General features: G+C 52.7%; 1 protein-coding gene across 2 annotated transcripts in view; it reads left to right on the forward strand.

Annotated features, from left to right (window-relative positions):
- Positions 1-14,875, forward strand: part of JPH3 (junctophilin 3) — a 43,009-nt gene that overhangs the window by 25,814 nt on the left and 2,320 nt on the right. The window contains exons 4-5 of one of the 2 annotated variants that reach the window (XM_085234655.1): positions 4,384-4,508; positions 7,977-8,653. In XM_085234655.1, coding sequence (XP_085090781.1) covers positions 4,384-4,508; positions 7,977-8,508 — 657 coding nt within the window. In that variant the 3' untranslated portion in view covers positions 8,509-8,653. Of the gene's footprint in view, positions 1-4,383; positions 4,509-7,976; positions 8,888-14,875 lie in introns of those variants that run through there. The other variant, XM_085234654.1, reaches the window with a different exon arrangement.

Consider the following 14,875-nt stretch of genomic DNA (forward strand, 5'->3'; position numbering starts at 1 on the left):
GCTCTCAGCTGTGCCAATGCGAGTGTGAAACAACCCCAGCCAACTCAATGCAGCTGAGCATGCTGCAGCCAAGCAAGCTTTGTGCACGCAGGCGGTTGGCTCCAAGGCAGCCACCAAACAGGAAAGCAGAGCCCTGAGACTTCTGTGCCCCGAGAAATGCTCTCCCTGAATTTTTCCCAAAGTACTTTCTAGCAGCTACCGTGTGTTAATTGAATTTTGCCATTTGAAAAATGCATGACCCTCTGTAATGGAGAGAGAAAACGTTCCTCCAATAGGAAGATAAAGATGCATTTGGAGGGGGGGAAAAAAAAAAAAGCAAAACACAAAAGCTGCCTGATTACATATTGACCTGAGAGACAAAGCGAAATCCAATGGAGCCAGGCTGCTCCCTTAGGAAAACTTGAGGCTGCTCATTATGGCCTGGGATGAGCTCACTACCGGCGTAACTCCATCCGCACTGCCTGTGTGTGCCTATGGGCAAGCAGTGCTCCTCATCAGGACCCCAAAACGCTGCTCAGGAGAAGGCCTTAGAAATAGTTCTGATCATTCGCTGAACACTGTCAGACATTGCAACACAGTTTTGCTGTAGGATCGGGCAGCTCGAGGGGCAGTGATGGAGATGCCAATGGGAGCCAAGCTTTCTGCCATGGGGGAATTGCTGGCCATCTCCACCGCAACACACAGAAGCAGCACAGCAGCAGTTTTGTAATTCCCTGGCATGCCTGGATCCCACTGAGCAAGGGACGGCTTTGTTAGCTAAGGAAATGGAATTCCCCAGCAACAGCTGCCATATGAATTTTGGGAAAGAGCCCTCCTTGCCCAGAAATTTTGCCCATGTGATTCTTCGTCACATTTAAGCCACAAACAATGCGAATTTCCCAGTTTCCACACAACTGCCTTTGGCCCCAGACAGGTTTTTCTCAAAAAGTCTGTTACTTATTTTTTTCTCAGAAGAGAGTCTATTTTCCTTACAGGAACACCAGGGAAAAAGGAGCATGGAGGATGGCTCTCTCATCAGCCCACACTTGGATGAACCCGAGCATCACCTTTACCACTCCTGAGCAGACTCTGTTCCAGAAATATTTCCAATGGTCCACAAATTTCCAGCCTAAATTTGTTCTCCTGCCAGAGCTCTCCGTTGGCATAGCCACCACTCAAGCCTTGCCTGGTCTTATCTTTCCTTTGTTTCTTCCCAATAAAAGCTCACTCCTTTATGGCTAACCCAGCCCTGAGCATTGGTTTTGCAGCAAAAGCCCTCTCCGCTCTTAGTGCATACAGAGCCGAGCAGGAGTCACTGTTGGCATTCCTGAAAAGCCACATTCTTCCTTTCAGATCAGTTTATTCCAGCTTCTTATAGATTAGCCGGAGCCGATAAACTTGGCATTACGAGGCGCTCGCAGGTATTATCCTTTCCCCTGTCACTTCTGGCCAAATCGCAAGAGATCTGCAAAGATTTGCAGCAATGTTAGGTTGCTGTTCCCCCTGCCTCCTGCCAGTGCCTCCTGCCAGTTTGACCACATGCCCGGTCTAGGAGAGCAGTGAGTCAGCTTGGCAAAACCCAATAAATGCAATAGCCCCAAGCCGCACATGGATCAGAATGGACCCGTGGGTCTCAGGAGCTCCAGTCCACCCCAGCATCCCCCTTCGGCTCTTCCCAGCCACATCCGTGCTGAAACACCTCTGACACCATTCTGTTTGGATGCTCAGTGGGCTAAGATGAGACTTAGAAGCTGTAGCCATCCTCCAAAGCCCCTTGTGCGCATCGATACCGAGCGCTCTGCCCATTTCCATTACCTTGAGATGTGTTGATCCTTCTCCCACACTCATCCATCAGTGGCAGAGGAAACCCAATGGAGCATCTTCCAGCAGAGGCACAACTTCTAGATAGCTGAAATGAAGCGCAAGGGGCATCAAGTCCTTGCAAACAACAGCATTAGTCCAGTGTGATCATTGCAGGATTAGGCAACAAAGGGACAAACTCAAGCTTATTTTGACCGTGGTTTCTAGGATTTAGCCCTTCTGACCTACTGTCCAGTTTCAGAATTGGGCAACATCCCAGCAAAATCCCCACCTGCGACTGAGAAAGGTGAGCAGATCAGTGCCTGTGGAGAAAGAACCGCTTTACATGGAGAGAAAGTCAATTAGCTGATGAATTAAGATTTAGTGCACGCCACGAGCAGCAGGCATGTATAAAGGAGACAGCTGTTAAATTTAGTATGTGACAAAGTCATGCGAGCACTAACTGGATTACTTGCATTTATTTGGGAATACTTATGTATTTTATTATGCAATGTATAGATCATCATAATTCTGCTTTTCACTCCGACGCCGTCTCTCTGCAAGCATCTTAGAGAGCATTACAAACAATTAAGCCTGCCTGCGCCTCTGTGCAGCAGTCAGCGCTCTATCTGCTTTGTGGGCATTGCAAATATTTTAGATTGGAGATGACTTAATTAATGTAATTGATTTTAACTCTGCCCGGGTCAAACCCCCAAGCAGCTGGTGTTCCTGGGCTGATTTGATGGGGATGAACTGGTCCAGACCTGCTGGAGTAAGTTTTCCAGGGATGGAAAGCCATCAACCCAAAGGGATGGAAAATCATCGCCCCAAAGGGATGGAAAGCCATCAATTCAAGGGGATGAAAAGCCATTAACATCAAAGGGATGGAAAGATACCCATCCCGGGGGATGGAAAGCCATCAACCCAAAGGGATGGAAAGTCAACAAAACCAAAGGGAAGGAAAGCCAACAAGCCAAAGGGATGAAAAGTCATCCACGCCAAGGGGATGGATGTTTTGAACCATTTCAATGAAGAAATGGGAGCCAACGAGTCCATGAGAGAGGAGCGTGGCACAGATGCTCCCTGCAGGCTCCTCCAGCATGCCCTTCCATTCTGCAGACAGCTTCGTCTGTCCCCAGGACTGCTTGTGAGCGGCACAAGCTGCTCCCAGCCTCCTTTGCTGGCACAGTGCTGGAAGAAGTGACAGATAGCTCCAGCTATCTGCCTCCAGCTGCCTCTCCAGGGAGCAGATCTGGCGGCAGCGTGTAATCCTGCCTGCCGAGTGCGGTCCAGACACCACCAGCCGTTATTAATCCTTTGTACCAGGCCTGCAGGGACCGGCAGCATGCTGTCTGAGAGCTCTGCAGCACGGTAGGGAAAGGCCCTTCTCCAGACTGCTCCTGGGTCAAGGAGGTAGAGGAGGCAGAGGGGGATGGAGGAGCACCGGGAGCTGATGGATGGACCGCTCCCACGGAAGTCCCCATAGGACAATCTCAGGCAGGCAGCATCCTAATTTCAAGCCTCAGCTGGCACTGTTTGTAGATATCCCACCCCTGGAGGTGCCCAAGGCCAGGCTGGATGGGGCTCTGAGCAAACGATCTGGTGGGCAGCAGCTCTGCCCATGGTAGGCAGGCTGGAACCGGAGCCAAGCCATTCTATGATACTATAATTACTGTAGAGCAATCAGTTTGTATTTTTAAAAAAGCACTGATTAGAGCAAAGACAACTCTCTGGCACTTAAAAACAAAGGACAAAGGGGGCAGGGGATGTTCACATCCTTCCTGGGCTTAGAGAGGTGATGGGGCACAGCTGCGCTCCCACTCACACCGCGTGGCACGGAGCGAGGCACGTTGCTGGCCCTGTTTTCCATTTATAGGAGCCTGTCAGAAATGGCACTCCTCTCCAAGCAGATGTCGAAAAATTAGAGGGAATTCAGAGAGCAGCAGGGAAAAAAAAAAAAAAAAAAAAAAAAAGTGATTAAAGGAGATGGAGGGCCTGCTTTTGGAGGGAAAAGAAATCAGCAGAGCTATTTATATCGATGCCTGCACCGGGGCGGGGAGGAACAGGAGGATTTTTAAAGTGCCTCGAGAGCTTCGCTAAGGGGAAGGGACACCTCTGGAGGATGCACTTTGTGCAATAGGGTGTGGATGCTGATCCATCTGACGCGGTGTTGGCTGAGTGCAGGGCAGCCCCAGGATCTCCATCGTGTCCTAGGAGCCTTAAGGTTTGCTGGGTGCTCTCTGGGTTTCTCCCTGCCGTGCTTTGGCTGCTTTCCTCGCCTTCAGTCTGCAGGGTTTGCTTTAGGGCTCAGCCTGGAGATGCGGGATGGAGATTTTGGCAGGCGGTACTCAGGAGTGGGGATGCTTTGCAGATCAAAGCCTTCACCGTGCCTTTGACACAGCCCTTTTTGCAGCACTGAGTCCCCACTGAAAATCACCACTGTTGCAACCGCTTGGAGCTGAGATTGCAAAGTGGCAACGCACTAACGCCACCGCACACAGCTCTGCCCAAACCCTTTGGGTCGGGCTTTGAGGGGACCAAGGGAAACCCCAAGCAATGCTGTGGCCCTCTGCTCACATCCTTGTCTTTTTGTTTGCCTTGCAGGACCTCCCATTCCCGAGCCAAGGCGGAGGCAGCCATGACAGCAGCGCAGAAAGCCCAGGAGGAAGCGCGCATCGCCAGGATCACTGCCAAAGAGTTTTCGCCTTCCTTCCAGCACAGGGAAAACGGTCAGTTTGTGATGCCCCACTGAACAGCCCCACATTGCACGTATCCCATATCAGGGTTCGCAAATAGAACTGGCATAAATGAGTGCTGCACACCCTCTCTGTACCTGCAGCTCCCTGGCACCATTGGGTGCCCATAGCATCAGCTTGTGGAGCCTTATTTTCCCATATGCAACACAGCACTCTACCCTGTGCAGCCCTATCATTGTAGGGACTTTGGCTCCTTGCATTGAAACAATTCCGTTTTTTAACACATAGTCTCCAATGGTTGCCCAGAAACAAAAACCGATGGCTCCAAAAGCAACACGCAAATTCAGATGATCCCGAAGGTACTCACTGTATTTACCCCATGGCTTCAAGAGCTTGGTTTCTTGTTTCTTTGGAAAGTTTGGGCTTTGTAAGTGTGTGTTGTGTGCTCCTTCAGTGCAAAGGTATCAAGGAACACGCACTCAGTGTTTGTCCAATGGCTTTGTATGAGTTTACATGTGCACAGAGCCAGATGTCCCTCTGGCATTTCCAGCTTTTCTCAGTGGTTTCTACCAGGTTTTGCCCATCAAGGGCTGAGGTTTTCTCCAGGTGTGGGGGAGCAGGCAGTGCCCAGCTGAGCAGTTTGCTCTCAGGAAGGTCTCTGGAAGGAGGAAGCCAAGGATGCTCAGCCCACGGGGGGATTCGCCCCACCAAGGCTGCGCGTAGAGGGGTAGGAGGGAGCTATCCAAGTCCCCGCAGCAATAATTAACATAGTAATTAATGTATGTGAATGGCTTTATTCAAAACTTTTGCTGCACCAAACCCTCATTAGGAGGCGTCTGTCATTATTTTCTCCCCTCTCCAGCTCTTTAACTGGAGATTACTCATTCCCCTTAATTGCTCGAGGGCTGGTGCCGGTGACTCACGTCGGGGTGCTGCTCGCCAGGCAGAGGGGATCTCTCAACCCCACCATCCCATGCAGTGGGTATGCCGTAGAGCCCCACAGAGCCCCATTTTTGCTGGTAGAAAGCACAGCCCTGCTTAAACACCCTTCTCCTCCACCTGCAGACCTCCAATTTGTCTGTCGGAGATCTGAGCATTTTCTCAGGGCTGTGTGGTCCCTGGGGCTTCCTCAGCCTTGAGATATTCCTCATCTCCATTTCCTCTTGGCTGTTTTAAAACACCTCCCGGAAAGATGTTTTTAGGTAATACATTTTTTACTAGCTGCTGGATGGGGACGCAGTGCACAGCTGGTGGTGGGGCTCGTGCTTCTGGCGCTCACCCCTTGGTGGGTCATGCATGAGGGAAGGGGGGCAGGAGCTTCCATTTAGAGCACATTAAAATACAAACACACCACCCAAGACGTGGGGAACCCTGGGGCACGTGCTGTCCTTGAAGATGCCATGGCCAGGCACGGCTGCCTTAATTCTCTTGCTGGAAATCCAGATTTGGTGCTCCGCATCCTCCGTAGCGCTCTCACAACGGTTCTTCCAGGAACATCACGTGCTTGCCAGCTAATTTTAGAGCAGAATAATTGTTGAACATCCTTTCGTACCGAATGCCGGCAGGATGGCACCATGCATCTGTCGTGTTCCTCTGCAAAGAGCAGTCTGCAGCCCTGCATCGCTGCCCGACCCCGAGCTCCAGCCAGGGCTGCACAGTGCAGGGGGTTAAAACACATAGGGAAGGAGAAGCAGAAATAGTTCAGCCCGTTACAGGTCTGGGTGGGGAAGATTTGAGATGGGGTGAGAATGCAGGGACTTGCTTAGTGGGCATGGTGGGGGTGGGTCACTGGTTGGACTTGATGGTCACAGTGGTCTTTTCCAACCTTAATGATTCTATGATCCTAAGGTGAGGATGCAGGAGCATGGTGGGGCTTTCTCACCTCTACCACAGGGCTCGGGGTGGCTGTGAGAGCCTTGGGCTGATGTGAAGGGGATGGAGCAGAGTTGTGAGCGGGCTGAGGCTGCCTTTGGGATGGTTGGAGCTGGTGGAAGCTTTCCAGTCCTTGCATCTCCATTGAGAACTCTGGAGACCTGAACAGGGGAAGAGTGCTCAAAGCAGGGACAAGCAGGGATGCTCAAGAGAACAGGAGAAAATGGCCTTAAGTTGCACCAGGGGAGGTTCAGGTTGGGTATCAGGAACAATTTCTTCCTCTGCATGAGTAGTCAGGCTCTGTCACAGGCTGAGCAAGGAGTGGTGGGGTCACTGTCCCTGGGGGTGATGCAGAACCGTGGAGAAATGGCACTGAGGGACGTGGTCACTGGGCATGGTGGGGTGAGTCACGTTGGACTTGGTGGTCTTAGTGGTCTTTTCCAACCCGAATGGTTCTACAGTCCTTACTATCAGGTGAGCCCGCACCAACAGCTGGCAGCATCTGAGCCATACAAGTAGATTTCCCGTATGTAGCTGTTTATTCCCTCCCCACCTCAGTTTCCCATGTGTGAGCCGGGAAGACGTGAATTGGGAACATTTCCCCAGCAGCCAGCAGCCCCCCTACCTGTATTTTCCCCAGAAAGCTCTCAGGGAGTTTTTCTGCACGAAAACAGAGCGGTGAGCTCTACCTTCCTCCTTCATTCCATTTCCCAGTGGTACAAGGATCGCCTGGGGACCCCAGATAAACCCTGGGAAACCCATTCTCCCAAAGATTCACAGGGAACCAACTAGGACCAAGCTATTTGAGTACTGTCCCAAAACACAAACAGAATTTCCTGTGGCAAACAACACAGAAAAGAAAACATATTAGGAGCCCAATTTCCCATTGAGAAATTACTTCAGCAGGAAAATTCCAAGCTCCTGCTGGCCTCCCCTGCAAGTCCTCCAGTGGGGACATCCATCAGCATCTCCCATACGTATCCAGATCACATCATGGGGAGCACAGGGACAGATCCCCAAGAAGTTGCATGTAGAGCAAATGGCTCAGAGAAAGCATAGAGATTAGAGCAGGTGCTTCTGAGCATTTATTTTTAAACCTTGGTAAGAAATCGAGTTCTTCTTTTTGAAACTCATTTCTTGTCTAGCCATAGCAATTGCAATTAGATGCATTTCAGGGGCATTAGGCAGTTAATATATTTATCAAATTATTCATGTAATTTAGCACGGCTTTAGCTGAGTACAGCTATGTCTTCAGAGGGTAAAACAAGACTTAACCACTGGTGGCTTGCAACCCTCCGAAATAATTTAGTGTCTCATGAAGGATTAATACCACTCAGAGTTTTTAGTTGTTCGGAGAAGCGCCATGCTTCTCACCGGCCACCTGCAGAAGACACTCAGCTGCTCCTGAGCTTCCCATCCCCAGGGAGATGCACCTGGTGTTCCTTGGGCTCAATGCGTGATGCCTTCGCTCTCGGTCCGGTGGCACGAGTTGTGCGTGGCTCCTCTCTGCTGCAGTCCTGACCCGGCCACCCAACGCTCATCTCTCCTCTTTGTCATTAAAAAACGAACAGAAATAACCCTGTCTCCTTTCCTCCCTCTCTCTTTTCCCTTCAACCACTCCCTGAAAAGGGCTCGAATGCCAGAGACCCAAACGCCAGAACTCGAGCGACGACATCGAGGTCCTCTCCACCGGCACCCCGCTGCAGCAGGAGAGCCCCGAGCTCTACAGGAAGGGGACGACGCCGTCCGACCTGACCCCCGAGGACAGTCCTCTGCAGAGCTTCCCCGCCAGCCCCTCCTCCACGCCGCCGCTGGGCCCTTCCTGCAGGAACAAAAGCGCTCACTTCTCCAGGCAGGTCTCGGTGGACGAAGAGAGGGGTGGGGAGATCCAGATGTTGCTGGAGGGGCGCGGCGGGGATTACCTGCGACCCAACAGTTGGAGCGAAGAGAAGGCGGGCGGGACGCGCGGCGTGAGAAGCGGGACGCTGCGCAGCGGGTCGGCCAACGTCCCCGAAGACTACCGAGGGCGGAGCGGAGGGCACAAACACTCGGCCTCCAACCACAAGCAAAGAGAGAGGTGGACAGATTCCCCAGCCACGGTTTCTTGGACTTCCCACCACAGGTCCCACAACCACAGCTCAGGGAGCTCCAAGCTGCTTGAGCTAGACGAGGAGAAGATGAGCAATTACGAGATGGAGATGAAGCCCCTCATGAGGATGGATTCTTATATGCAAGAGATTCACACCCAAAAAAGACACTACGGCAAAGGGGGATCCTGCAGGAGCATGGCTGACGACCACCGCGGGGAAGAGCGGGGCTTCGGGGTTCAGAGACTGAGGTCTAAGTCCCAGAACAAAGAGAATTTCAGGCCAGCTTCCTCTGCCGAGCCTACGGTTCAGAAACTGGAAAACCTGAGATTTGGGGACAAAGCTGAGCCCCGGCTACTAAGGTGGGACTTAACCTTCTCCCCGCCACAGAAATCCTTACCTGTTGCACTAGAATCTGAAGAGGACAGTGGGGATGCGCTCAAATCCAGTACGGTAAGTAGGCAACATTGTGTGTTCAGATCTGGCTGAGAAAGCTGGTACAGAGATGTCGTGGGACTGCAATGAGTTCTGCATTGCTATGAGTCTGTGTCTGGAATCTCCCCTCTGTTCTCCCTTGCTGCATTGGAGTACCTCTGGAAGGGGGTGCAGGGTTTCCTCAGCAGATTCTCTTGGTGGGAACAGTGGTTTTATCACTGGAGGATGCAAGCAGGAAGTCTGAGATCGTAACCTATCCCTGGGGGCCAGCAATAAGAGCATGCGAGCTGGTGGGCATGAAGTATTCATCTAGGGGAAAGGTGCAAGGGCAGGCGGGGCTTTGGTGACGCTTCCTTCTTGGGTTTTAGCAACAGAACTTCATGCTGGCTCAGGTTGTGACATGACCCAAGGATGTGACACTGACCCAGTGGTGTGACATGACCCAAGAGCATGATGTGACCCAAGGGTGATGCGTAAACCTAGATAGCAACGTGACCCAAGAGCGTGATGTGACCCAAGGGTGATGCATAACCTTAGATAGCAACGTGCCCCAAGAGCATGATATGACCCAGGAGCATGATATGACCCAAAAGTGTGACATGACATTCCTGCTCAATTCCTGGTGGTTGGGCATTGCATTGATCTGCAGCACCTCTCCACTGCTGTGTGATGCCAAAGCAATGTCTTTGTTGCCGTGTTGTACCGGGGACCTGAACCAGGTGGAGCAGGACATGTCACAAATGGGTTGGGCTCAGTCCGTGCAGGCAGGTGGATGCAATTCAGGCAGGGAAAGCAATGAGGGTGATGGGCTAGCCAGGAGCTCTACAAGTCAGGGAGAAGAGCATGAGCCTGCTTCCAGCAGCACAGCCTGTGGGATTTGGATAACAGCCCATGGGAGACCTGTGGGTTCCTCATTTCGGGATGACAGGGGCTCATTGGAGATGGCTGCTGGGAAGAGCTGGAGTTGTTCAGGCTAGAAAAGAGGAGACAAAGCAATCTTCAAGTATATAACAGCTGCTGCAATGTAGAAAGCAATAATCTGTTCTTGAACAGAATTAATGGGCTTAAATTTGAGCAGAAGAGGCAGGGGTGAGCCATTAGCAACCGCTGGTGAGTTGAGAGCTGGGATCGATTCCCTGGTGGCTGGGAGGGAGGAGGTGGTGTGAGAGCAGCTTGGGCATCTGCAGCTTGGGTACAGCTTGGATGAAGCTGAGCTCTGCGATTTCTCGGGTCCTTCCCAGCCATTGTGTTTGGGGATTGCCGGACTCACACCAAGAGCAGCTGCCTCCCTTCTCCCCCCGTGTTTTGCAGTGCTGAGTGAAATGCTGGTGGTCTGATGGGGGCGGCGGGGAAGTCAGCACCACTCTGAACATCCCCTCGTTGAGTTGGGCAGGGCTGGATGGTCCTGTGCTGCCAGAGGATGGGAGTAAATGGGTGGGAGAAGGAAACAGTGGCATCTCAGCCCGTGAGCAGCCAGGATGCTGCAGGCCTGCCGTGATAAATCACCCCCACACGCAGCCCTGTAGCTTTCTGCCTTCCTATCCATCCTGCAAGTTTCAGCGCAGGCTCCAAAGCACCCACACAGCATTTCAGAGGAGCTGAAGGCAGCGCGGCTGCTGATAGACTGCAGGATGCAGCCTGCCAGGCTGGCAAAACCAGTGCTCCCAGTATGAGCACGCGCCGCTGAGCTGCAGCTTTGGATGCACAGGTCCCAAGGTGGCATCACAGCGATGGCAATTCGGGGTGAACGCCAGGCGGTGCCCAGAACAGCCATTAGGCTGCACATCGTCCTTTGAAGTGCTGTAGCTGCGAAGCAGCATGTTCAGTTTTCTCACATTCATAACCGAGGGTGGAACAGATGGCGGAGGTTTGGGAGGAAGCTAATGTAATACAGAGGAAGGGATAATATGCAGATTTAAATAACCCACAATGCCAGCAACAATTTGTTCTAGCGGGAACAGCAGTGTGCTAGCAGGGGCGGCTGCAGCGGCCGGGCAGCAGTGTGGGGTGGTGAGCAGGGGCAGCCAGGTGCCACCCCCACGTCCCATCCTACCAGCACTGCTGTGACCTCGCCTGCCCCTTCCTCCCAGCCCTTCTGAGCTGGGGTTCCCTTGGTTTCCATCCTCCTGTGAGGCCGTTCCCTGAGGCCGCTGCTCCATGCTTGGTGCTCTGCTATCAGGGGGTCACAGCAAAAACTTACGCTTGGAGCCGGCTGATCTGTGTGTGTGCATGCAGAACGAGCCCGTATCAGCCATCACCTGGATGAATGCATAGAGCAGTGTGTTGGGACCAGCGTTGTCGGGTTAAGGGACTTATATAGACGTCACTATCCATTCTGGCCCCGAGAACCACAAGGCACAGAGCTCAAGCCTGTGTCCGAGCGGGTTCCTGGAGCCTTTGAGATGGCCTAAAACAGGAAAGGAGGAAAGGAATTGCTGAGCTGCTGGAAGGGGAAAGGTTTCTAAGACGCCAGCAGCTCCTTTTATCCATTGGCGTGAAACATGGTGTATTTTTAGGACTGAGGGGGAAAGAAAAAAAGAACATAACCCTTTTCTGCAGGTGCCGAACATCTGCAGCCCCCAAAAAGAAACACTTCAGAGCCGTGGGTCCCCAGCACAGCTGTTGGAAGGAGCCCCCATCTGCCTGTCCCCATTCAGGGGCAGAAGGCAGCGGGATGCGAGCAGGCTGAGTGCTTGGCCCTTTAAAATCCCCCCACTGAGAAAGCCTGATAGCGGGGCAGGAACCAAAAAAAACCCAAACCCATCCGCTCCTGACATCCCGATCCATTGTCAGATGCGATCTCCGCGGTCGCAGCCCGTGCTGATGGCGTTGCTTCTTATCGCAAAGGGCGAGCAGCGGGCACGAGGTCTGCGAACCGTCTGCAGGGTTACGGATGGCACAAACCCCCCCCGTGCCAGGCAGGAGGACGCAGGAGCTGCAGCATCCCCCCGCCCGCTGCCTGCGCATTTCCCACCCATGTATTCCGAGCAGGTTTCCCTGTCGCTGGGGAGAGCAGGGAGGAGGCAGCCAATGTGCAGCCGGCTCTGCCGGAGCCGCACCGCGGCGGCGTGGGGAAGGCAGATCGCATGGACCCCCCCCCCCCCCAGCCCCCAGCCCTGTATTTTGGTTAAAGCAGCAGATGGCAAAGCTCTGCCTGCATCTCCGGGTGCTGCAAAAAGCATCTCTAGGTTAGCATCCCTAGGGCTGAGCGCTGTGTCCTCTCCACTTCCTACCTCAGATTTCTCCTTCTTTCCTTTCTCTCTTCTTCTTTCCTCCCTTTCTCACCAGGAGCCGCCTCCCCCCGCCTCTCCTAACGTGATCATCTTTGAGATTTTCTTGCTTCCCTCACCTCATCTAAACAAACTCCCCGCAGGTTTACAGCCCAGCACACACACACCTGCAAACAAGCACGAGCTGTAATTGCAGGGCAGGAGGAGGAGCACAGCCCTGCCCGCACCTGGTGGCTGTCACCCTTGGGGGGCAGCTGCTGGCATAGGGACGGACTGCAGTGCGTGCTGCTGCCTGCACCAAGTTTGGGTTTCTTGCTTCTTCAATCTGCTCTTCCTCTGATCTCTTCCACATGCAGACATCGCAGGCTTTACTTACACCAACACAACACAAATAACGTTCAGAGAACAACGCGATGCTGAACCCAGCAGTGTCCCTTTCCCATCCATTCTGTCTCAGGGCCCTCGGATGGAGCTGAGGAGTGCAGCTCTCTTTGCCATCCCCCGCCCTGCTTACAGCCCACTCTGCATCCCTTCCAGCCCTGAGAAAGCTGAGACCGAATGCCACCTCCTGACCAAAAGAATGCCAAAATCCTGAACCCACCACCTCCTTACTAAAGCCAGTCCCCCTTCTCCCCTTGCTGAGCGCTCCTGAGCTGTGTCACAGCATCCCATGCCTGGCAATTAGGTGACAATTCAGCACTAATGTCACCCGGCTGTGAAGTTTTCAGCATTTCTCGTAGTGCTGAGGCTGGAAAATAATGCCCGTATGCTTTTTGCTGATCCAAGTCCTTAGTAATTACACCTAATAGATCCCAAAGGGATTCCTAGGTAACCTGCATGATGGTTTCCATGGCAGAGATGAAGCTCGTGTCCCTGAGATAACTGATAATAACGGATTGTTAATACTTAAATACGGTTGTGGCATAATTAATTTGTAAACCAGCTGTCCCATGTGTTCCCAGTAAGACTCAAGTTGCTACACAACAGTTAAAGGAGAAAAAAAATCCAACAGAACACACGAACAAAGCAATGGGGGAGGAGCGGTGCCACGGTGGGAAATGCCAAAAGACGCCCCAAAGTGATGGAAGCATTCATAGCAATCACTGCTGAGCACTGCTACTGCTGTGCCATAAGGAGGGGTTGTTCACTTTTTGGCATTTCCAAGGCTTGGGACCCATGTTTTGGCTTGTTCAACTCAGGAGGAAAGCCTGGAGTTTCCACAGCTGATCCCTGCATTTGCAGGAGCCCCAGCACCTGCTGGTACCCACACACCTCACCCACCCTTGGCAGGTGTTTTCCTTCTCCCACAGAGCCCAGGGATCTTATTATAAAGCTGTGCCCCAGAGCTGCAGTGCTGATGAAATTTGCCCATCATCCCGTGATGGGAAAAAAGGAATCATGGCTTAGAAGCAGATGAAACATCTCTCAGGACACCTCTGCGATCCAAAGGGAGAAGGGCAAGCGCTTGCCCTGAACGGAGGCACAAAGACTCACGAGTTAGAAATAAGCCAGATGTAAGCATTGAGAAGTGCAGTAGGATTTGTAATGGGAGCTAAAACAGAAGCTTTAGCGTCCCAAAGCTGCTTATGTGGGCAGCTGCCGTAGGCAGGGCTCCAGCCCCTGCCAGGGGGATGCACTGTAAGGCCAGTGGGTAGCAGCCCTGGGAGAACTGCTGGGAGAGGAGAGGAGCCTGGAAAAAGGAGATAGAAGCTGCAGGTATGGGACTGCTGGCTTTGAGCTGTTACAGCCTGCAAAAGGCCCTCCCTCCTGCTCATCCTATTTCTGAGCTTTGCTTTTGCTACCAAAAGTAAAAGAGTCGAGCTATACAGTAGCAAAGCAAGCGTAGTCTCTTGGCTCTGCACTGAAATGCAAGATGCAAACAGGTGCAGATTGGAGCAGAACATTCACGTAAGGGAACGCAGGTGTTGCTGGTGCCAGCAGGTGTGTGCTTGGTTGGTTGACTCCTGCATTTCTCTGGCTGAGGGCACACCCAGATAAATCCCTCCCTGGTCTCAGACCCCAGGTACCAAAGTGCTGTAATCAGAGCCAGAGCACTAGGTCTAGCCCCAGGTGAGGATAAAGCTCAGATATCATGGAATTAGGAATCCTATGCATGCCCTTAGCTGGGAGGAGAGCGCATCCAGCACAGCACGGGCTCATGGCACTGCTGGATAAGTTTGCATCCTATGTGTGCATGTCATCGAGGTGATCCAATGGGCAGAGCAGGGCAGAAATGGTCACTGGCCTTGGGCACGGAGCTCTGCGAGGACCACAGCTGATGTCAGTGTGCCAGGGAGCAGCCCTGGCTGCGAGGTGGAGAAAACCAAATGCCTTTTGTGTCTCCACACTGCTCTGCCAACAGAAACAACAGCAGCTATCATTGCTCACAATCTGTTATTGCATTGACACGAGCTCAAAAATCACAAAACCCAATAATCTTCTGCAACGGAGCTAAAACCCTCGAAGTAAATCATGCACTGCAGCACCTGGCAGCAGCAGGGCCAGGTTTTGTGGCTCCCAAGCAGGGAGGAGGTGGCTGGGAGCAGCCGGGGGTACCTGGCTGCCAACAGCTGTTCTCTACCATCCCTCCCTCTGCTCAGCTCCCTCTGACCCTGTTGCTAAGCTACAGCTATGCCTTTCCAGCAAGCTCCAGCATCCTCACTCCCACCCACTCCCAATGCAAACTGAATCAGATTGCTCAGAGGAGGAACCTGCTGTGTCCAGCACGGAGCGTTTCTTCCAGCAGCACCGGTGCAAGGATTTCCTCACAGTGTGC

Source organism: Meleagris gallopavo, chromosome 13 (genome assembly GCF_905368555.1).
Source record: "Meleagris gallopavo chromosome 13, MGAL_WU_HG_1.1, whole genome shotgun sequence".
Taxonomy (NCBI): Eukaryota; Metazoa; Chordata; class Aves; order Galliformes; family Phasianidae; genus Meleagris; species Meleagris gallopavo.